The sequence below is a fragment of the Oxyura jamaicensis genome, chromosome 3 (genome assembly GCF_011077185.1).
Source record: "Oxyura jamaicensis isolate SHBP4307 breed ruddy duck chromosome 3, BPBGC_Ojam_1.0, whole genome shotgun sequence".
NCBI lineage: Eukaryota > Metazoa > Chordata > Aves > Anseriformes > Anatidae > Oxyura > Oxyura jamaicensis.
The window spans coordinates 58,155,893-58,179,461 of NC_048895.1; the positions used below are offsets into that span (position 1 = coordinate 58,155,893).

Below are 23,569 nucleotides of genomic sequence, written 5' to 3' on the forward strand. Positions count from 1 at the left end.
CCCTCCGGCTGCCGGCCCGCCCGGCCGCCCCCGCCTCGTCAGCGCCCGCCCGCCCGCCGCTTCCCGGCCCGGCCCTGCCCGCCGTGGGCCAGGGCGCAGGCGCCGCGCTCAGCGGGAGCGGAGCGGAGCGGCCCCGAGAGCCGTGCCCGGAGCCATGCGGCTGCTGCTGGCGCTGCTGGCGCTGCTGGCGCCCGGCCGGAGCGCGATGGGCAGCGCGGAGCAGCCGCCCGCAGGTAACCAGCCAGGACGGGGGCCAGCGGGGCACAGGGGCCGCGGCGGAGCGAACGTTCCGCGGCAGCGAGAAAATGGAGGCGGCCGGGGCTGGGGCCGGGGGAAGCGGCGCCCTCCGGGCTGCCTCTGCCCTCTGGGTGCTCCTTGCTTGCTTGCTGCGGTCCGCCAGGGGGGCGTTAGTGGCGGGTGGCAGGCTTTATTTGGGGTATCTGCGCGTTTGGGGTGTGCTGTGTTAGAGGGGAGTGTGCGCAGAGCGCCCGTCTGCTGTTTTGTAGGTGGATGTGCAGGAAAAACGCAGGGAAACCGGGGATTTGAATCCGAGGCATGGGGGTTGGGGCTGTGCCTGGGGCACCTTCCAGCCAGGCACGGGCTGGGAAGGGAGCTGGACCGCTGGCCGGGAACATCTGATTCCGTCAGAGCTGCTGCAAATAAAGTTGGGAAGAAATAGTCAGTCTGGTTTGCAAGTTTCTCTTCGAGCCAGAACAGCTCAATAAAACGAGAGATGGCCGTATAATGTAATAGCTCGGGTCTAAACAGAGCGTGCACTTAATTTTTGGTTATTGAAAGGTGTCGATGGCTCTGTTCATTGAGAAAGGGCTTAGAAAGAGAAGGCATGTCCGCACATTAGGCAAAACAGCAGTGCTCTTTCAGTCTCTAACCACAGAAAGAGCCATGTACTCAAAATGTTAATAGCTATTGAGCACAGAAATGCTGATTACCTCTCCACGCTCTTTGGATCCTGCAGACGTGTAACGTGGATCCACAGTGGCTTCATATTGCGTAGGTCCGTGCCCATCTGCAGTGCCTGAGCTTGGTTGGCCATGGTGACGGACCACACCTTGCAGGACTTTGGAAGGTTGCTGGGGTTTACCTGCCCCGTGCTTGGGGCAGGGACGGTTGGCATCTTCCCGCTGCTGCGTCACAGGGTGGTTTTCACCCAGCTCGTTCATTGCAACAGGTTGTTAAACCTTGCCCAGAACGCCTTTCCTTCAAGGTTTCAGCAGAAAGGAGGCCTGATACGGTGAATACTGGCCTTGGGGATCTGACTTCACATCTTCTAAGGATATGCTTTTATTGCTAATAAAACATGATGTTTTAACTTTGCTGTAAGTGATTTTGAGGTTAAAAAACACAGTACAGTAAATCACTAGTGTGACTTGAACCTGCCATAATCCGGGCTAGTCCAGCACAAGAATTGCCTCACTGTAAGGCTCCGGAAAAGTGCTGTGGGATAGTTGATACACGTCAAGCTGCCTAGAAGTAAAACACTCATTTTTCTGAGTGTGAGTGTGGCAAAGCCTCAGATGAAAGAAGCAGCACACGCTTTTGTGTTGTGGTCTGAAAACACAAGTAGAGTTTTTCCTGGTGACTAGTGCACAGGTTGGCCACAGCCTCTATAACCATACCCTTCAGAGACTTCATCCTTTAAGCAAAAACTTACTTTTTTAGACAATAAAAATGTGATTGAGGGAGTTCTAGTAGATACTGCTGTGTATTAGATGAATGAAAAAGCTGGTTATGTCTGGGAAGACAGACCATTACCGTAACTTTATTTCATTATTATGTAGATGCAAGCAGATGTGTTGGCTTACAGTGGAAAGATGAGAGTAGGAGACGGGGAATTCTGAAACATATTTATGATGCTTTCCTTTGTTATGATAGAGTGCTTATTTTCTGAAGTCTTAATGGGGCTTTCAGTGTTTGGGTAGTATAAAGTGTCTGGGGCTGAGTGTGCAATGAGGAAATGCCCTTCTGCAGGTCATCATCTCCCGGGCAGCCGTCATCCAAATAGCCGAACGCTCGCTGTGTTTTCTGCAGCTGGGCACTTAGCACATCTGCATAGATGTGCCGGTGGAGCTGGGCATTCGCTGGTGGGAGCTGTTGGCGTGTAAGTGTGTGGAACGGGCGGCCCCTGGTCAAGATTGAAGTTGTAGTGGAAGCAGATTCGGAGACTGCGATAGCAGTTTGAGGTGCTTCTTGCACATTGAAAGCCAAATTTCCAAGGAGGTGTGTGTACTTCCTTTTTGTGGCTGGCTTCCAAGTGTGTTGTGGTGATCTTGGTCTTTTGGGTTTGTTGTTTTGATTCTGATTACTGGCAGTCATAGCAGTTCTTCTGTCCAGCTGCAAACAAAATTTTGATAATAGGAAGTGCTGCACTATGACTTATCAGCTATAACAAAAGGGTAAAGAAATTCATACAGAATATCACCTGGCTGAGATTTTTATCATAAACAAAAACTTTCAAAGCAAGCTCCACGAGGAAGTAAGACTTGTAAATAGTAGCTGTTTTCAAAGGCACCAAATACTGCCCCTAGCGTTTGATGTCACACAACCAAGAATAGTTATTTCACTTGTCAAGTATTTTTAAAAGCATAACAGCTTTAAAATTCACCCCTAGTTTCTGTACTCTCTTCGTTTGTAAATTGAGTGCTGGTTCCTAGAAAGGAATTGAAGATCTTTGGAGAACTTCCAGTGGAACCTTCTCCACCAAATTGCTGATGCGTGCGCTATCTCAAGCTCACTTTTAATGACTCTGTTAAGGAAGTGCCACCCAGGGATAGGAGTGGCATGACAGGACAAGGATACGCCCAGGATTTCTTTTTGGAGGGACAACAAAGCGGGCGAAGGCAAGTGCCTGCACACCTCCCACAGATGCAACCCAGAAGGCAGCCAAGCAGGCAGCAGGAGCAGGGTTCTCCAGCACCTTGCTGCCCTGCAGTAGTGAAGATTTTTCTGATCTTTTTACCACTGTCTTTTCCCTTTCAGTGGTGATGACTGCTGAGGAGAATCGCAGCCTTTACATTCGTGAAGGCACCAAAGCTGCTGCCCTTCCTGGGTGCACTTGAAGGGGGTGTATGAGCTCAGATGCAGCGCGGGGCTGGCCTGAGGAGGGCACGCTGTTTTCCTTGCCAGTAGCACAGGATGACAGTTTTGTAGCATTGTGTCTGGCTGTCTTGTAACAGGCTAAATGGTGAGATAACCACTTGGCAGGAATCCACAGCGAAATTAGAACTGTTGTGTCTCTTAACTGACAGAAATGGCTTAAAACTGTTTTCCTGTGATGCCTCTCTTCAGGTTTATAAGGACTTATTTCTTTCTCATGAAAATCCAAAAAAGGAGCAGTTTCAAACAACGTGTCTTCATGTTCTTTGACAGTTTCTTTTTAGGTGTTTGATTCAAGCTTTTAATTTGTATTTCAGTAACTGAGTGAAGTTTATTCGGTGTGTGCAGCTTCCAAGAGCTGTCTGGATCTTCGTCAGCGTGGTTTCAGGTGGCTGTGCCATAGAGCCTGCATTGTGGGCTCACCAGCACTTAGTTAGTTACATGTATTACAAGGCTGTCGGTCAAACTCCGCTTTTGTGAACAGTACTAACGAAGCCTCTGTGTGTATGGTAATGCCTCGTGGCATCTGCTAGGAGGGAAGAAGGAACTTTGGTGTTGGGCAAGAAAGAAACATAAGTATGAAGGCTGTCTGTCTCATTTTTACATCTCTGAAACGTCCCCTTCTCTGGTTCATTGATTTACTTTTTTCGCTGTTGGATATTGCATTACTGAGGCTCAATGAATAGGTGGGACATCTACACTTAGGAAATATTAAGTCCTTCTGTACGTATTTTAAAATAGATTTGACTTAATATGTGGCTGCTATAAACTTTATTTCACAAGTACTTTCTGTAGGTAGCATTGTTCAGTAACATTTGTTTAGTGAACAAGACAGATTAGTTTCAAGCAGGCACAGAAACCTTTCTCAGTTTACATATTTTAACCTGCTCAGATTTTCAAAAGCAAAAGTATTTCAGTGGCATTTGGCTTTTAATGCCCTCCTACATGCATTTCCTTCCTGGCCGCTGTGCAGGTTAGCTGAAGACATGAATGTCTCAAAAATGCTAATACTTCAGTGAAGATAATAATCAGATATCTTCCCAATAGGTGCAGTGTGTATATATATGTTGTGCAAGTGTGTATATATGCATATATATACACATATACAACGTCTGTCATATCTGTGGAGGTCTTTGTCACTGGTATAGGAGCATTACTTAGTTTGGACTGCTTGTATATGAACAAATAAATGTCCACGTTTCTTTTTGAGTTGTGTGTGTTGGTTATAAATGGATGCTAGTGTGAGGTTTGCCAAGATGAACTATGTGGTTGCATTCCTACTTCTGTTCTTCCTGTTAGGTGCTCTGCTTCTAGGTTGCCCTGTGTGGTGGTTTTACTCAGGTGGGCAGCTGAGCTCCACCACAGCTGCTCTCTCACTCCCCCTCCTTAAAGGGAAAGCAGGAGAAAATACGACAGAAAAGGACTCAAGGGTTGAGGTAAGGACGGGGAGATCACTCAACAATTACCGTCATGGGCAAAACAGACTCAACATAGGAAGACTAATGAAATGTATTGCCTACTACTAACAGGCTAGAGAAGTGAGAAATTAAAACACCTTCCCTCCCATCCACCCTATTCCATGTCCTCTCCCCGAGTGGCACAGGTGAAGGGGCAATGGGGTCGGTCGGTCAGTCCCTGACGCTTCGTCTCCGCCACTCCGTCTCTGTCCCTCTGTGCCCCTGCTCCCCGCGGGGTCCCTCCCAGGGGTTCCGTCCTTCCCCAGCTGAGCCTGCGGGGGCTGCCCACAGGTAGCAGCTCCTCAAGCACTGCTCCCACACGGCTCCGTACCACGGGGTCCATCCCCCAGGAGCAAACTGCTCCAGCACGGGTCCCCCACGGGCGGCAGCTTCCCCCAGACCCCTGCTCCTGCGTGGGCTCCTCTCCACGGGCTGCAGCTCCGGCCCGGGGCCTGCTCCTGCAGGGGCTCTCCATGGGCTGCAGCCTCCTCCAGGCCACATCCACCTGCTCCCCCGGGGGCTCCTCCACCCAGCGGCTGCAGCGTGGAGATCTGCTCCGTGTGGGACCCATGGGCTGCAGGGGGACAGCCTGCTCCTCCAGGGGCCTCTCCACAAGCTGCAGGGGAACTGCTGCTGCCTGCCTGGAGCACCTCCTGCCCTCCTCTGCACTGGCCTGGGGGTCTGCAGGGCTGGTTCTCACTCCTCATTCACCCAGCTGCTGCTGTGCAGCAGGTTTTTTTGTTTGTTTGTTTTTGTTTGTTTGTTTTGTTTTGTTTTGTTTTTCTTCCTTAAATCCGCTCTCACAAAGGCACAGACAACATTGCTTATTGCCTTGACTCTGGCTTGGTTCTCGCTCCTCGCTCTCCCAGCTGTTGTTGAGAAGCTTCCCTCCCCACCACGCCCCTTTATTAAATATCCTGTCACAGAGGCACAAACAACATCTCTTATTATCTCAGCTCTGGGCACCAGTGGGTCCCTTTGGAGCCGTCTGAAACTGGCCCTTATCTAACATGGGGCAGCTCCTGGACTCTTCTCACAGAGGTCACCCCTGCAGCCACCAGCTACCAAAACCTTGCCACGTAAATCCACTACACTCTGATCATGCTTGTATTTGCTCTTAGCCCTCCTCACTCCAAACTTTACTTTCAGGCATTCTGGTTCTTTATCCTCAAAATCCAAGCATACTTTCTTTTAGCGATGTTAAAAACAAACAAACAAACAAAAAAAAACAGATATTACTGGCCTACCTTCTTTTATTCCTTTATTCTATGAGCACAGGGCTGCTGAAGTTCCTCAGATGTTGTTCCATAATGCATGTACCTAATTCAAATTCTGTGCAAAATCATGGCTGCTGAAGTCTTTCTGTTGGTCTGTAGTGCTGTCTTACAGGACAAGGTGAGCAGGGCGCACTGCGGGTAGACATCACCACGTTTGAACTGGGAGCAAACTAGAACTTGTTGAATCATTACAAGTCTGATAGACAGCCTGAATAAAGGGACTGTGAGCTAGACAATTAAGATGCTTTTTTTTTTTAAAAAAAAAAAAAAAAGGAAGAAAGGAGAGGTAATAAACCTGAAGAAAGGGACTCTAGTCCCTTAGAAAGTAGAAGTAGACTAGATTGTGTATTTCCATGCCCATTTTGAGGTCCTGTGGTCTAAATTGTTGTAGTGCTGAGCACTCACTTCTGTATCTTTAAGCTGCTGTGACTTAAGCTTAGCCTCTGGGTGCTGCTAAATGAGCTGATGAGTAAAGTCCTTGGTGACTCAGACTGATTAGGCAACCTTCACAGGCAGAGATAGTGTCTTCCATGGAAATAACTAGTGTAATTAGGGAAAGGAGATGAGTACCCAGGCCTTCTTTGGCTTTCAAGTGGAGCCAGCAAATCCCATAGATAAATGCAAGTTGAGAACAATTTACATTGAATTTACTACATGTCCATTAGATAGCCTGAGAGATAAGATGGTCAGTGCCTGCGGAGAGTAAGGGAAAAGGAGTGAAAGGTGTCATCTCGTAGAAAAATTCTTTTAATGGGTAAAACAGGTAATTGTTGGCTTGTGAAACATGGAGAGGTTAACAAGGTGAGAGGAACTGTGCTGTAAACCTGTTTCTCTACTGGCTTTTGTTCACAGAGTTAAAAATCTTAGCTTCTCAGCTCATGCTGAAGAGTATCCTTCAGGTCTTAAGGATAAGGAGTGAAAGGTAAGAGAGGGATATGCTGCTTGACTAACTTACCACTGGAGACAAAATTGTTAACAGTACAGATGAAAAGGATGAGCTGATGGTTCATGTAAATTCTTGTTCCTGTACGTGATCGTGGCCAACTTGTAGTGCCATTGTGGTATGGGGTGGTGACCTCCCTAGTGGCCGGGCATGGGGTATGACTTGTGAAGAAAGTTGTCTTTGGTTTTTCTTCTAGTTCCTTTGTAGTCTCACAGCTGGAGCATGTTGAAATCATCTCTGGGTGGCAGAGCAGAGCGTTAGGTTGAGTGGTCTTTCTTGGAGCAAGAGAAGGGGAGAAGTGACTTGGCAGGCTCTTTTTAGTTCTCACTGGTTGCTCAGCATTCACAAGTATTCGTGCATATTTCATTCCTGTGTCTTAGATCCCCAAGTGTGAAGTGGGAATAATGCTTGCTTCTCCTATGGAGCTGTTGGGAAAATACTTTAGTAGGTCTAAATGCATTTGCTGACATAATATGGTAATAAGCGCCAGAGAAATGCTTAGCTGGCATAATAAACCTTATTTAAGAACCATTTTTGAATAACTATGACATGGAGATGCTTAATGATTTCAATTAAAGAAAATACAATTGTTCATTAACTGAAGGTAATACCTATATACAAAATAAAATGCAGTGATCACATTCTTATTTCTGTTCAAGTGTTTATTTTTTAAGGCCCAGAGTGACATCTGTGTGCTTTGACACCTCTTCTGTCAGCTTGTCACCTTTGTTTTTTCTTGTGGTTGAGAATTTGATGATTAGGTTCCTTTATTCCAATAACTGAAATACCACTCTTGTACATATTATCAAATGTGTGATTCTGTGAAATAACTAAACCACAGCACCATTTGTGGAGCGATGTATATTATGTGTATCAGATCTTCGAGGTTAATGGCATATCTCAGCCTCTGGATATGGCTTTCTGTAAAGTGTTACCTTTGTGGTCTTGTTTTCAAGACATGAAAACTGTTTACTTTCCCTCAACATACCACGAAATGAAGTAGAAGCATTTGTGTTGTGAAGCAGCAGCAGCCTGGAGCAGGTCAAATACAAGTTACCTTTCAATGTTTCACAAAAGCTATGTTGACAGAATATTAATGATGCCAAATTAGACATTGAGAAGCTAAGAAGTGGTAATTAAAGTGGTTGAGTGACCTTCATTTTTTCCCCTTCTGAATGCCATGTGACAGCCTTAAATAGTTAAAGAATTAAATCATTTTAATTCCTGTTTAGCTGCTCCCTCCAGTCTTCCTGCTGCTGTTGGTGCTCAGAAGTTCGTTGTATGAGGAAACTGTTGATGTTACTTCTTATTTGTGTGTTGCTACCTCACCTCTGATGTTAATAAAATGTACTTCAGATAATCTCATGAATATGGACCTACATGATAGTTTCAGTGTTAAAATTCCTTAAAACTGGTATGTTTTTATTATCACAGCCTTCCAGAAGGCTGCTGGGAATGTAAAAATGTCATTGTCAGAAATTCATGTTGAATCCAAGCTTTCCCTGGCAGGCCTGTTGTCTTTTGGAAGGCTGAGACATTAGGAGTCCCTGGAGCACACAGCCTGGATTCTGCAGCTTTGGTGACATGCTTCCCCAGCTCCTCTTTCTGGTTCAGTTCTGAAGAGCCAGAGAAATCTGCAGGTTTTTGGGTTAATCTCTAATTTCAGTAAATTAACACTATCAGCCCTGCTGGCTTATCAGTGTAATAGTGATGACATAGGGGTGTAATCATCCTGATGAACCTGATAGGGGCTGTCTGACAGACAAGGTTGCAAGTAGGAAGAAAACTCTCTCTGTCAGAGAAAAGAATAGTAAATCAGCATGCAGGGCTCAGGTGTGTTTGTACTCATGGCAAACTGGGTCCACTGGGGTGGAACAATTTGCAGTTTTTGTGTCTAATTTTTCCAGTTATATCTAGCATGTTGCCTTTTGCAAAGTATTTAGAAATATATTGGACTGTTCTCATATTTGACTAAGTGCAATTGTTCTGCTTCTTCCAGTGCCTTCACCGACAGACCTTGTAGTAACATCCCAAAATTTCAAAACCGTCCTGAGTTGGCAGTACCAGCCTATGTCCGAAACTCCTCATTTTGTTGTCGAAATTAAACCTTACCTGTAAGTTCATACTTTTTTTTGTCATTTCCTGTACCTCATACTCTCCAGAAGGACAAAAACAACCAGTCCGTGGTAATATAATTTTTTTTTAAGTGCTGCCGAAGTGTAAATTAAGGTAAAATTTGCCCCCCTCAAAAAAAAAAAAAAAATAAAAAATAAAAAAATGGCTGAGGCTCAAAGAGCCCTCTGGAGGCCATCTGGTCCAAGCTGCTGCTCAAACAGTGACACCCAGAGCAGGTTGCCCAGGACCATATATCCAGGCGGCTTGTGAAGATCTCCCAGGAGGGAACCTCCACAGCCTCTCTGGGCAACCTGTGCCAGCACTCTGTCACCTGCAGTGTTGTTTTATCACAGGCAATGTGTTGTACAGTATTGTTCCATTGAAATAACAGCTATTGCTTGTTCTGTTTTACAGCCCAGGTACCTATATGACTGTTTCAGCTTGTGTGAACATCTCAACTAATTCTTGTGATCTCTCACGGGAAATAAAGTATCCTTCTTATTCTCATTGGTTTCGAGTGAAAGCTGTTGTTGGATCAGAACAGTCTGAATATGCTGAAACAAATGAGTTTATTTTGCTAAGGCATGGTAAGTTCTATCATAGATCTTGTAATTCCTTTCCCAGAATGTTTTTCGTTTTGTTTTGTTTCTAAATTATCAGAGTATCCTTACTGCTGTATTATTCTGTCTCATAAAGTCAGGAGTCCAGGACAAAGCAAAGCATGATGGCTGTTCAGTAGGAACTCCTGTAGTTCTTTCTCTCTAGGGACTTGTTTGCCCTGTCACCATGGTATTTGAGTTGAGTGAGACATTGCTCATGATATTCTCTCTGACTTGGGCAGTGCTTCTGACAGAACTGGATTTATGGACTGCTGGAGATGGAGAAATGGAGAGTGTCTCTTTGTTTCCCCACTATGCTTTCCTTTTTCTCTACTCCATTCCCTTACTCAGTGTTCTCATGACTTAAAATCTGTGTCAGGTTTCAAGCATTTGACAGAGGGATAGAGTCATGGTAATATAGCTGAGTTTGAATGTTGGCAGTAAATTGGCAGCCATGGATGGAGAAGAGAGATAAAATCATGTTCCTATTGGACAAGGCTCAAATATTCAGTTAGATCATTAGATATTAAAAATTTGCATAGGCTATTGCCACCAGAAGTCAGATTTCCTGACTATTATTCTTAAAGATAAGATTTGTTTAGGTTTTCAAATAGCATTTGTTTCAGCACGGTATTGATTTTATATCAGCATAATTCATGGTGATGTATAGTCAGCAGTACTTCGTTCTGTTCTCATTCACATGTGCATAATTGCTTTGTTAGATTTTCTGTTATCAGTGATATTTTGTGGTCTTACGTGCATAGGAAAGTTTGATTTCTTAACAGTAATCTCCATTATTTCAATTTTGGAAGCACATTCACTAATGTATCGAAATGAGTCCATTATTTCCCAATGTTGCAGCTGTATAATATTAACAGCATTCAAGTAAACATATCAGTCTTCTTGAATCTAATGAATTTTGGAAAGTTAACTACAAGTAGCCTGTTTTGTTAGATTTCTTTATCTCAATACTGTGCGAAAAACTTTGGACTAATAGTAAAGGTAAAATGTGTTGCAGGAAAAATAGGACCTCCAAAACTGAATCTCTCAAGTTACAGTGATAAAATTGCAGTTGATATTTACCCTCCTGTATTTCCATCTATGGAGGTTCTGCCTTGGATCAGCACAGATAATTCAGAGTTCGCATACAAGGTGACTTTTTGGGATAAAGAAACTCAGGTATGTTTCAAAATAAAAACACGTATTTATGTGTTTTAAATACATAACAAGGGATTCTCTGACGCACAGAGCCCACAGATCTCAAGAAAGAAGTCAAATGTAACCTAAGACTGATGAACTCCTAAAATGTGGGCTACAGTGAGAGAGAGGACTTGAAGGTCTGAAAGTTTGTCCAAATGCACTCCTTCCAACAAGAATCAGATAACTGCATTAGCTGTACATGAAAGAGAGGATTACTGGATCACATGCTGTTATTTCTGCATACCTGCTAAAACATGAATAACTGCTTATACTCCTTTCACTTACCTAGATAGACCTTTCATTTCAGAATATTAAAGATACTGATACCACTTTATGTAGCGATCATAGAGGGTGATTTTTAGGAAAATGATAGTACATATGGTTATTTACAGTTAACTTTTGTATGCATCTAAGTACAGGTGAACTAGGAATGACAATATGGAATATGGACAGTGTGTGTTTTCTCTGCATCTGAAAATTTTAGATGAAGGCACTGTGGTCTCATCAAATAAACCATCAAAAGGTAGCTCATAAATTGATAGTTGAAGTTCACAGCTTTTGCAAGGCATGTAGGTACAGGAGCCACACCTGATAGCGTTGCAACATTTAAGAAGTGTTGGAAGGTACTGTAACATCTATCATGTATTGAGTCAAATGATATAAATATAACATGTATGTCTGTCTGTCTCTCTCTTTTTTTTTTTTTTTTTTCTAGCTTAAAGAAGAGGTTTTTACAGACTGTCCACATTTTACAGATAAATGTAGCCTAGACATCCCAGTTACTCCTAATGGTTCTATGTACTGTGTTTCGGCAAAGGGACTTTTTTTCTCAAATCTGGTAGTTGGTGCCCCGTCCGAAGAAAGCTGCGTTCAGGTTCCTCTTGAGCAAACTGAAAGTAAGAGAATTCTAAAATTTTACTAGCAACTTAATGAGTCTAACTAGAGATACGTTACAGCAAAGTATTTGAGCTCTGATGCAGTCATGAGATCGCTTGGATATGTATGAGAAGATACGAAAAAAGAAAAAGCATGGTCATTCTATTCCAAATGCACTCTCCCTGTTCCAAATACTTTTTAAAAGCATGTATTATTTTCTAGTAACCCTGATTTTTCTGGGTGCTTTTTCCTGCTTCATTGGTATTACAAAACTGGTTTCATTACACCTGATCGTTGGTATAATTACCAACTGACAAATTGGTTGCTTATTGGGTTATATGGCTTTTGGATAGGCACTATACCTATCTTCTAATAAATGGCTTTTTGAGTCACATCACTGTAGAAAATGCATTTAGTTATTCTGTAACTTGAAGTAACTCTGAACTTATAATAAAGTTGAGGTATCGTCTGCTTTTTCTTAATTAAAGGGAACAATGGTAGCTAGTTGGTAGCCCATCTTTGTATTTCTGGTAATCTATTACAAACATTTTAATGTTACTTCATTATGGCCCAAAACTTCACTAGGGAAAAGAGATAAAATTGATAGAAGCAGTTGTGTTCTTTCTTTTATGCACAGGAAGAGCAGTGCAGTTGAGGGCGAAGACTCAAAGGCGAATTGAAGTAATGGAGTCCTCTATTAATATTAGATAAAAGATCTGTTTTGGATTGTACATTTTAATTTTATTGTACAGAGATGCACAGTAATTCTTACATTGGTTAATATACTCTCACATAGAAAATGTGATTTTAAAAAAATTCATACCCATATATCACCTCTAAGGAACAAAAAAATAAATTACAAAAATTCTTTACCTCTATAAAAACATGACTGTTATATGAATTGAAAATCCTATGTTGTAATTTTTATTTACTTTGTATACTGCTTTAAGAATTAAGTTCTCTTCAGTGAAAAAACTTGTTAAATTGATAAATTTGCATACTGCATCCTGAGCAGTAAACGTAAATTCTACGTTTTTTTTTGAAGTGGTACAGCACAGCAGTGGTTTATTTTCCGAACTTCTTAACATAATTTGCTATAACTTCCTAGGTAGAGACAAAATTATCATTGTGTGTGTGGCTGTGGTGATCATCAGCGTAATTTTGACATTATGTTGTGGCTTCAAGAAGCTAAGGGAGAGGAACATAAAGCTGCCTAAATCCTTGGTAAGTTCAGACTTGTTATCTGTATCAGATTTTTAATATCCAACTATGTAACTTTTTTATAACTATAACTGAGTTTTGAACATCTCCAAGGAAGTAGGCTCTACAGCCTGTCTGTGCAACCTATTCTAGTGTTCAACCAACCTTACAATTTTTTTTAAAAAGTGCTTTCTTGTATTCAGATAGGATTTCTTGCTTGATTTTGTGCCCCTTGTCTCTTGTCCTGTCACTGGACAAGCATGAGATTCCTTCGTTATTTGGTAATACTGTGATACTGGTAAGTGTTGTAATGTTCTTAGTGATGTGCAGAGTGAGGAGGGAAAAAAAAACAACAACAACGTAATAGCACTGTAGGAAGAGTTAAGAAAAACTGCTAGGGGAAATCTGTTCTTACACTGAGCAATCACAGGGAAGACAGTCAGATCTACCTTAAAAGCTTCCAGTGTATGTAGAAAATGGAGTGGATATTGCTTTAAGAATGGTAGAAGCCTCCATGCATCCATATCTGGGAAGAGAGGAATACCTGACAAGTACTGTTATACTGTCCTTCTGGTATCTTGTTAGTCGCAACAGCTGAATAAACAACAGTAGCTGAAAAAATCTTCAAGAACTGCCATGTGAGGTAGTAGTAATTCTTAAATGGTAATCATATCAAGAGAGTATCTTCTTGGCGGATACAGGAAGTCTCATAAGACTTCTGGAGAGAAGAGGCAGTGATCTTCAATTCTGTTTTCTTCAACTTAAGACCCTTAAAGAGACTCCTTAGTGCAGGGTAGCTCAACACCTAATATCCCTCTGGAGCCTGCTTTCTTTGGAGTGGAATATTAGGAGGTGAGATTGCTCTGACTGAGTGAAGATGTCCAAGCCAGTGATGCTAGGTCCCTTTATAGTAAGCAGCAATCTAGTCCATCAATTTATGCAGCTCAGGCATCTCATTCTACACTAATATGTAAGTCTGGACAGTCAAAGCATTCTCCGAAGTGCCTGTTCTTCTCCATGGACTTTGACAGGAGCCATGGGACCAGCTCAGAGAGAGCCATCCACACTGTAGAGTTAGTAGAAAGTCAAATGAGATAAATCTGTCTGAGGGGCTCTACAGCTAGACTCTGGCATCAGGCAGACCTTTAGAAAACAGTGAGATACTGGAGATTTTTCTTCGTCTTCACACCCATATGTAACTGTCTGAATATATACCATTGTCCTATATGCACAGAATATTTTTTTGTGAAGACCATTTGCTTTAGCAAAAGTCTCCGCATCTAGATGACTGTGCTGTGCGTTGAGTGTATTGCTCTTCAGGCTTCCCAAAACCTCTGTGGTACACCACATCTAAGGGATCAGAAGAAAGGAAATCACAAGTAGAGCATGTGCTACTTAAGTCCTGTGAGCTTACTGGTGTGTGCTCCAAGTCCACGCTATAGCTTTCTTGTGGAAACTTTTCTGTGTGTCCATATCCTCAATTTACTGGGCTATATGTTTTCTGGTGATTCATAGGTTCCAGCGTACTGCAGTCTGCTTCACATTCCACGTTGTGCCTTGTTGTGAAGGAACTAAATAAAATACCCCTATTTGTAGAGACTGTTACCTTCTGTCCATGTCCATTGAAGTCTCTGGTGACAGCATAAATTGCAGAGCTCATACAGATGGTTTTAATCCAGCTGATATGAAGAATATGGGAATGTAAAATGAATAATTAATAACCTGATTCATTTTTATATAATTAAAATGATATTTTAAATGATTACATGAATGAATACATTAATGCAAACAATAATTTGTATGAATAACAAGTTTAATTATATGAAGAGATATCTGTGCAGGCATCTGAGATCTGAGACCCTATCACAGACCTTTTGTGCTGTACCTGAGTTTGTCTGAAAGTGAAACATCTCGAGTCAGAAGACTAGGCAAGATGTCCCACCTTCGGACTGCTGCCTTACACTGATCTGCTTCCTAATGGCTGATAATATACCATAATGATACTATAAGATCAGATCATTTGAGTCACTTCCAGAAAGTTGAAATTTTGAAAGAAAATTAAGAAATAGCAATCATCAAGCACCTGCCTAGCTGAGAGTTCAGACAAATAAAAAAAAATGCATTTCCATTTAGATTGCAGGAGCTTCTATAAATGTCATCTTTGTGCTGTTTAGGACCTCCCAAGAGTGCTGTTGCAGACACATTCAGGTCTTACTTCCACAGTGTCTTTCAGTATGGACATTGAATGGTTGCCATGATTAGAGAAGGTGTAAGGCTAAATGTTTGAGACACCCTTATTCCTAGCAAGACCCTACCAGGAATACACATCTAGTGAAATGGGATAGATTATTTACAAGACTTCATTATGCTAGCCTTCTGCTTGATTACAGGAATCCAGCATTTCAGCAGTCTAGCTGTAGAGAGAGACATTTGTTTTCCTTCAGTTAACTCACAAAAAGTATTTCAAGAGGCTGTTTCCTTCCACCCATCATCTTGAGTCATTTCAGTTTCTCCTGTGTGTGATAGCAGATTTTTGTTCTAAGATCCATGATACAGGTTTATCCGCTTTAAAAGGAGGCAGTCCATAACTTACTGGTAAGTTGTGGGCATCTCCATCTACTTAAACTTTGCTGTCTGTTATTCGTGCCTCTTGTCTTTTCACTGGTGGGCAGTGTTTTAGTAGGTAGAAAATACACTTGCTCTATAAGACAAAACCTCACTGAAAAGAATCAACTTGCATTTTTAGCTTACACTGAAATCAACTTTTCTGCTGTTGATGCTTTTTCTGAGCCTGACAGGGCTGACAAGGTTGTTTTCTCTCATTGAATTTGCAGAGCACTTACAAATTTGCACAAAACACGAATTGGCTGTGACTCTGGATTTTTTGGGTCATTATGATTATGCAACACATTTTTCATTTAGAGAAATTGTAATTGCATGTCCCTGCAAATGTCATTGAATGATATTTTCCACAAACAATTACCATCTTAAAAGGAAGAAGCTGCTTCATTAGTGCTTGTGACAAAGAAAGAATGATAACATTCTATACGTTATCAGTAACAGTTAAAGGAAAAATACTAACTTACTTATGGTAACACTTGTTTTAAAATAGTAACCCATATCTTAATTGCACTTGTTATTAGAGATGCTTTAAATGTTATTACAGTTAGTGTAGTAAGGTTTATTGATTATTTTCTTTGAAGCTAGAAATGAACGCATGAACTGCTAAATTATATTATAAATCATGACTAAGCAACTCTTAAAGAACCTTTGCTACCAGGAAACCCACAAGGGTTTTTTCTTCTGATGGCTTCCTTCTTTCGTGGAATAGGAGTGTCTTGTAACATCTTGCTTGTGCCACGGACAGGAAAACTAGTTTCCTTTTTGAGAATAGGAGTCTTTGGATGTCTTTCTTGCATAGAAGCACTGATCTTATCCTTGGGTCTTTCTCTAAGCTTTACTAGTCAGCAGTGTGAAATGCAGAAACTTTGTAAAATATGAGATATTCCCTTAGTGTCTTTTAGGACTATGGTTTTAGAACCATGTGACAATATTAAAAGGACAGAAATAAGAGCTCAGTTGGGTCAGGGTTTTTCCTATTGCTGTGGTACAGCATGTACAGGTGTTGGGGTAGGGGTAAAGTTGTAAATGCAGCTTTTAGCCATAGTTTCTATAGCATTCCATTTTAATTCACGTTCTGCAAATATGGCAGCTTAAATAATGGATCGTCTTCTCTTGTCACATATTGTGTGACTATTGCAGTCTGATTTTTGCTACCCTCAAAAAAGCTCCAGATGCTAGTCCCTTCAATACCAGTTTAAGTACAGTGTAAGTAACTAGTACTTTATATCTGTATAAATACGTTTTGGAAATGGACAGTGTGAACACCAACTGTTCATAACATTTTCACCATCTATGCATTCTTTATTGCATTCTGGTTTCTGCAACTATGTTAACCACCCGCTTCTTATGAATGGGTGGTTTTTATACGTACTCATGCAGAATTACCCCAGATATTCTCTACGTGGTATTCTAACTATATCTGCACAACAGAAAATGAAAGTCCAGAGAGGATGATGGCTGAAGAACAGCTAGATTCTTAGTGTTACAATCCACTGTAAATGTCTTTTTAAAATAATAATAATAATAATTTTTAAAAAAAAGTTTCCTGGTGGCAATCCTTAATTCCCAAGGTGACTATCTCACCTTAGTTGTGTTAACACACCTATCACTCAGATTGCTCGCTAAGATTACAAGTAACTTCTCTCTAAGGAGCATTTCTTTGTGTGTGGTTGTTTTTTGTTTTGTTTTTTAACTCTAGTAATCTCATTGCTCCAGCGTACACAGTACCATAAACAGGTATTGGGGCAACTGAAGGGAAGGTTTTGGGGTTGAATTGAGAGGTAAAGGGAAGCAATCAGTTCTAATGAAGTCAGCACACTGTGCAGGTATGAATGTGAAGATACAGCCTCATAACCTTCTGATCAAGGAAGGTGCTTGCAAAGCACAGTCAGATTTGATCATCTGGTTTTGAATGTGCTCTCTTCTTACATTAATATGGACTGGGAGATTCTTTTCGCCTATTTTAAGCTTTTCTTAATGCTCTTTTTATCTTCCTTTTCTCCTCCTTACCTACATCTGTTTCTTCCAAATTTGCCTCAACCAATATTTTCAGACAAAATATTTTACAGAGTATCCCAAAAACAGTTTGTAAAACTGTTTATTTCTCATTAAGAACGTAGCTCATATAAGGTAGCTGGTAGTCTGTGATACACGTATGTAACAAATTAGGAAATTTGGAAAGAACTCTTGAATTGAATAGCGCTTTCTGCCTGTGCTTTCTAGTAGCTTTAGCAACATCATACAGCTCAAAGTTTACTCTTCTTCGTTTTTCATATATATTCTTTAAAATACCTTAGAAAGAAGAAACAAAATCAGAAGAGTCTAAACATCCCGAAGGCATGTCTTAATGTTTCAAAACAAGCTGGAGCCAGGCCATTGAATGACTTAATAAATTCTTCCTGTGGTAGAGTTTTCAAAGTAAAATGTTACAGTTTCTTGCAGCATTGAGGGGGTGCTTACTGATACAAAAGAAATAACTAGAAAGACTTCAGCTTACATCTTCAGATGACTAAAAATATAGTGGGCAGAGATTGTACCCATGAAACAGATTTGATCCTTGCAAATCTATTTTCACGTAGAAGGTATTCTTGAGAGCTTGGACAGAAGTATGAATGAAACAGTTGGAGTCATAGATGCGGGCTGATGACCTTACCAGAGTCTCATTTTGCTAATTCTGTTGGAAATGGCTGTAAAAACATTACATTTGTATTACGAACTTGTATCTTTTTTAACCTCTAAACTTCAACAGAAGGTAAAGCAGATAAATTAGTGAATTTTGCGGAACTAAAAGTGTTTTTGTTTTTGTTTTTTTCCCCCATTTAAGGTCACTGTGATAAGAAACCTGAACATGGACAACACTTTAGAATCAAAATCAGAGGGAAAATACATCTCTATAGTAAGCGTCATGCCAGTCCAGTCAGCGTTGCCTTTGAATAGCAAAGAAGCCTTGCTGAATATAGAGCCAGAAGAAGAAGCTGTCAGTCATGAGAATTTCAGTGAAGGAGCATCTTCTTGTCCTCTGCCAGAGGCACCAGACAAAGTGGAAGAGTCCTCTGTGCAGAAGATTGCAGAGGAGGTCCCTTCTGATGATGAACAGAATTGTAAAGTAAAAGAGAGTTACTTTATTTCTGACAGTAACCAAACAGATGTAAGTAGTAACTCTACGGATCCAGAGGTTTCTGCCACAGAAATACAACAAACAGTCATTCCAAGAAGCTGTCCCAAATTTTCTGGCTATGACAAGCCTCACGTGCCATTAGATATGTTGATAGATGTTGGTGAAGAACAACCTGTGATTGCTTACAGGCCTACTGACTAACCAGGATAGATGAAATGTTTAATCAAAGCTCATGAAGAACAGCATTACTGAAGATCATGGAGAGCCAGGCTTATATCATGGCTATCTACAGGTTGTACATACGCTGACGGAAACAGAATAACAAGTATACAGCTTAGTACAGTGGGATCCTGAAATGGGACTGAGTGTAGTGCCTGAGAACAGTATGAAAATGGGGTGGGGGGGGGGGGAATTTTAAAACAACCTGTCACTTCCAGAAATACCTGTGTATAGGACATAACTTACTATTTCCAGTTTGAACAAAGTAGTTCTCTGTTATTTGAGCAGTACTCTGTGAAGAGCAGAGATGTTATGAAGGAGTGTAAAACAGCTGCTGTATCACTTTAACAGCTGCTGTATCACACTGGGAGGTATTGGAGGTATTCTTTTCCTTTTCATTGTTTTCTCTGAAATTTTTTGAAGACTGTGTTTGTACCCAAGGCAATCCTACTGTTTAAGTAAGAATATACCTGTAACTTTTTCCTGTGTCACTTTGGAATCTGATTCCATCACCAAGAACCAGTTACTTATGTTCCTTTCTGCAACTAGAGGTCTGTACTTCCAGGGCCATTACTTTGCACATTTCAGTGAGTACATGTTAACTTTTTTTAAAAAACTTCAAAGCAGAAGTCCTGTGATGTAAACAGCTGTTCTTTAAAACAGTGTTACTTCTGTATAGCTGCATCCAGATAGATTGTCTAGATACACTGTGTAATCTTGTCGCATTTTGGGTAACACCTGTATAAGCGTGCTGGCTGATCCTCCAGAGGTGCAGGGGGAAGGTGTGTGTAACCGGCAGTAGTTACACAGACTCTTCAGGAAGTGTTATTAAAAATTAATCAGCCTGCTTTCCTCCAGAGTATTTCTGTTGTAATTCTTAGAATAATGTGATGTTTTCTCTTAGAAACCAACAGTACTTCTACCAATCAGTCACATTTTCTAGATGGTGGAAAATGACTGCCATTTCTCATTGTAACAACCTAACTCAGAAACTGTACCAACTTGTCTTCAGATGTATTTTTGAGGGAGGCTACAGAAAAGTAATGTGATAATTTGAAGTTGCTAAAACACTGTCATCTGAAAGTGCTCTGGATATTGTCAAGATTATAATTTTGAAAAACAAAGGATGAGAATTTTATATTTAAAAGCTTGGCAAGTCTAATGCCTTCAATCCAGGTACTTTGTCTTCAGTCCAGATTTGGTGGTGTTTTTTTCTGTTTGTAGGAAACGTTTATGATAGTGCTTAGTTCCGGAAAAAGGGATATTTTTACAGACACGAGGTAGTTAGCGTATACAAAATTGTCTTTGTTCTAAAAGATAATTTTTATATGCATATCAGAAATGTTTGCGTGTTGCAGCAAGTGATTTTAAAGCCAATGTTGTGCTTTTATCCTTAAATTTCTCAGTGGCATGAGTATTCCTAAGGTAAAGTTTGTACAGCAACTACTGTACGAGTAGTACAGCTACTGTAGTACTACAAGAAGGCTTTGAAACTCAGAATTAACTTGCAGTCAAATCTTCAACAAAACTGACTTTTCAGTTAATAATATGGTTCACCACTGAAATGTGCTTTTTGCAGTCTGTTTTACCAAGGAGATGAGCAGCTGTGTCTTGCGCAGAGCTTGAAAATGGTGCCATTTCTTTCCGGTTTTGTAGGTCATTGATAAACAGGAGCTGCATAGGGTGCTAGGGTGTAGTTAAGGATAGGGAAGTTAAGGTCAGAACAACACAAATGTATCATGTGCATATGGGAAAAAATTGGCACGGTGGGTAGTTATGTGTAATGGAAAAGCACTGTTGTTTTCTAACCTGAAAATCAAGCACAGGAGTATGGGTATTTTGTGCTACACAACATACATATGTACGCAACTGGCCTGTTCTTGTTACTATCATGAAGCTGATTTTTTGGGGGGGAGGGAACTATAGTTAGAAAAGCCACTGAATTATCACCCTCCCTGGACCACCTCTGTTCCACGTGCTGTGTGCTTAACACTCAAAGAAATGGGAGCAGTTTCAGTGTTTTAGTTGTTCAGGACACCTGGCAGGTTTTATAATTGTGAAATACAGGGTGCACAGAGCACCAGATCTGTTTATTTACTCTCTGTGACTGAAAATGTGAGGCCACAGTAAGACAAGAATGTGTTCATGGGTCAATAAGTTCCGAGTCTTGTCTCCAGCTGTTGCTGATGGCAATAGTAGTAAGAGAGAGTCTAAGAACAGGGTAAGTGCGTGACGATATTTCTACTAGGAGACAGTCTAGCTACTGGCAACGTGCAGTGTGGTGGCTTTTTGGAACAGGGAACACAGAAATGCCTCACTGGCTGAAGCATTGCTTTCCCAGTTCTGTAGTACTGAGTAATTGAGCCATGTCTTTTTGAAGCTGTTGGGTAGTATTTACCTATGCATTTTCACTTATCTGTGTTTAAATTAATAAGCTCATATTCTTGTGGTGGAGTAGTAGTTTGCTTAAGCTCCCAAGCATTTGGGAATAGCTCCTTGGCACTGGGTGTCAAAAAGCCTAACATTTGCAGGTTCAAAATTGCTTAATATTCATGCCTTTTACTGACATAAAATATCAGCTATTCAGTATGACACACATAGAAGGTTTCATCAGTTCAAGCTGCTTCAGGTGATTTTTTTACTCTTGTCATGGCTGCTCAGCGTTCTTCTCATCTTTTCTGCTAACAGTGATTTGGGAAGTTATGGAATATGAGACATCAGAACATTATATCCTTTGTAAAACAACCTGCATCACAAACCCTTGGCTTAACATTTGTAAGAACTTTGGCTTTCCTTTTTGCACTGGTATTGTAAGTTCTTACTGTTAGCTCTACAATTCACAATGAAGTACTGTGGTAATACTCTGTGCTGACACGGGGGCATCAGATGTTCTGTTTTTATCATTTTTCCATGTAAATAAATAATGTAGTTTTAAACAGAAATAATCGTTCTTTTTAAATCTAGTGGCATCTGTGAAAACAAGATATGTTAGTGTCCCAGTTGCTCAGAACAGACATGCAAGTTTGTATGTAGGCAGTCCTTCCCTAGTGAAGATTCCAGGAAACGAAAGTTGCATGGAAAAGGCTGTTCTTCTCAGCTAAGACCAGAAATAAGTGGTTGCTCTGAAATGGTGCCATGTAAACAGTTCAGTATTAGTAAATAGAACTATTGCACTTAATTCATCTTAATAGTTTCAGCATGTCTTAAAAAAATGCACCTTTGATCTTCAAAGTTACTGAAGCCAAAATACAAATTTCCTATCATGACCTGCATGGGTTTCTTTAGCGTGGTTTGTAAGAGTTGTCCTTTAAGTATGAAGTCCATGTTTACTCATACACTTTCCTTGTTTTCTAACTGGATGCAACCGCTGGGTGAGGTGGGACCCCCAGAGGTCCACCATTCATTCTTCTCCCCAGGTCAGTATCATTCCTCTTCCACATTTGCCTGAAGACTCCATGAGCCCATCAGGCGATCTGCTGTAGCAGCTCGTCACTCTTGGGAAGTATTTTTCTAATGTCTAACTCAAGTCTTCCTGTCTCCAGAAAATTCTTTATCCACAGTTGACCCAATTACTATACTTCGGTTCTCTTTTCAAATTTATAACTAAAATACTTGTAAATACTGTAAATTACAATTTTATGTGAAATTAAAAAAAAAATATCTCAAAAGGCAAACGTGTGTGTGCTCTTTTTCCTTCTGTCAGCTGTTGAGATGAATACAGTCCTGCTTTTGAAACCTCACTCAATTAATGCCTAGTGCCATGTATGTGGTGTATGGCTGAGCATTACTGAAAATGAATAGAAAACAGTGGTGTGTGTGTACATTGCGTGTGTGTGATGGTAGGTAGGCAGTCTTTGTTGTCCAACAATTGTGTCCATGCTCCTGATGCAGCCGGCAGTAACTTCAGTCCAGTTTGATGCCCGAGCCTGGGGACTGTCATTAGGTTCTCTGTAAGAATTACATTAAATGGTCACACTATTCAAATGGATCGGTTGCTACCGAGATGAGAAAGCTAGGCTTCCTTGAAGCTCTTACTGATTCCTTTGTTGTGGTCTAGCCCTGTCAGGCAGCTCAGCACCACCTAGCCACTCACTCTCCCCGGGTGGGATGGGAGAGAGAATTGGATAGGTAACAGCGCGAGAACTCGTGGGATGAGATGAGGACAGTTCACCAGGTAAGCAAAAGCTGGGTGTGCAAGCGCAGCAAAGCAAGGAATCCCCTCGCTACTTCCCATCGGCAGGCAGGTGTCAGCCACCTCCAGGACAGCAGGGCTCGTCACACGTAATGGCTTCTTGGGTGGGCAAATACCATCACCCCAACACCCCCCTTCCTCCTCCTTTCCCCCAGCTGTTACTGCTGAGCACGATGCCACGCGATGTGGGACATCCCTTTGGGCAGCCAGGTCCAGGTCCAGCTGTCCTGGCCGTGTGCCCTCGCAGCTCCTGGAGCACCCCCAGCCCCTTCCCTGGCCGGGCAGCACCAGGAGCAGGAGAGCCTCGGCTCTGAGAGCACTGCTCTGCAGCAGCTGAAACATCCCTGTGTTATCACTGCTATTTTCATCACAAATCCAAACCACAGCATTGTGTGAGCCTCTGAAGAAAATTATCTCAGCCAAAGCCATGACAACTTTAAATAATCAGAAAGGTCTTACATGTTTCTTGCTTTTTATTTATGAATGAGTGCATTCTAATATGTATCTTGGAAATAACTACCTCTGCCATGCTAATTTACCCAACAGGATTTAAACTACTGTTAGAAGAACTTTGATTTCATTTGTCCAATCTGGAATGTTCCATTTAAAGGTATGTTCTGCTCCTCAGGAACACGTT

General features: G+C 41.4%; 1 protein-coding gene across 1 annotated transcript; it reads left to right on the top strand.

Annotated features, from left to right (window-relative positions):
* The first annotated feature begins 56 nt into the window (after positions 1 to 56).
* IFNGR1 (interferon gamma receptor 1) lies at positions 57 to 22,409 on the top strand. Its single transcript, XM_035321147.1, has 7 exons — positions 57 to 233; positions 8,791 to 8,905; positions 9,321 to 9,493; positions 10,524 to 10,684; positions 11,421 to 11,601; positions 12,690 to 12,805; positions 18,228 to 22,409. The coding sequence occupies exons 1-7, from the start codon at positions 155 to 157 to the stop codon at positions 18,720 to 18,722; spliced, it is 1,320 nt and encodes a 439-aa protein (XP_035177038.1). The 5' UTR covers positions 57 to 154; the 3' UTR covers positions 18,723 to 22,409.
* Positions 22,410 to 23,569: the final 1,160 nt, after the last annotated feature.

What these genes read in the sequence shown, in the direction of transcription:
- IFNGR1 (XM_035321147.1), top strand. Translation starts at nt 155, where the DNA reads ATGCGGCTGCTGCTGGCGCTGCTGGCGCTGCTGGCGCCCGGCCGGAGC. An exon ending in TTTGGGATAAAGAAACTCAG is followed by an intron (nt 10,685 to 11,420) that starts GTATGTTTCAAA and finishes TTTTTTTTCTAG; the next exon opens with CTTAAAGAAGAGGTTTTTAC. An exon ending in TCCTCTTGAGCAAACTGAAA is followed by an intron (nt 11,602 to 12,689) that starts GTAAGAGAATTC and finishes ATAACTTCCTAG; the next exon opens with GTAGAGACAAAATTATCATT.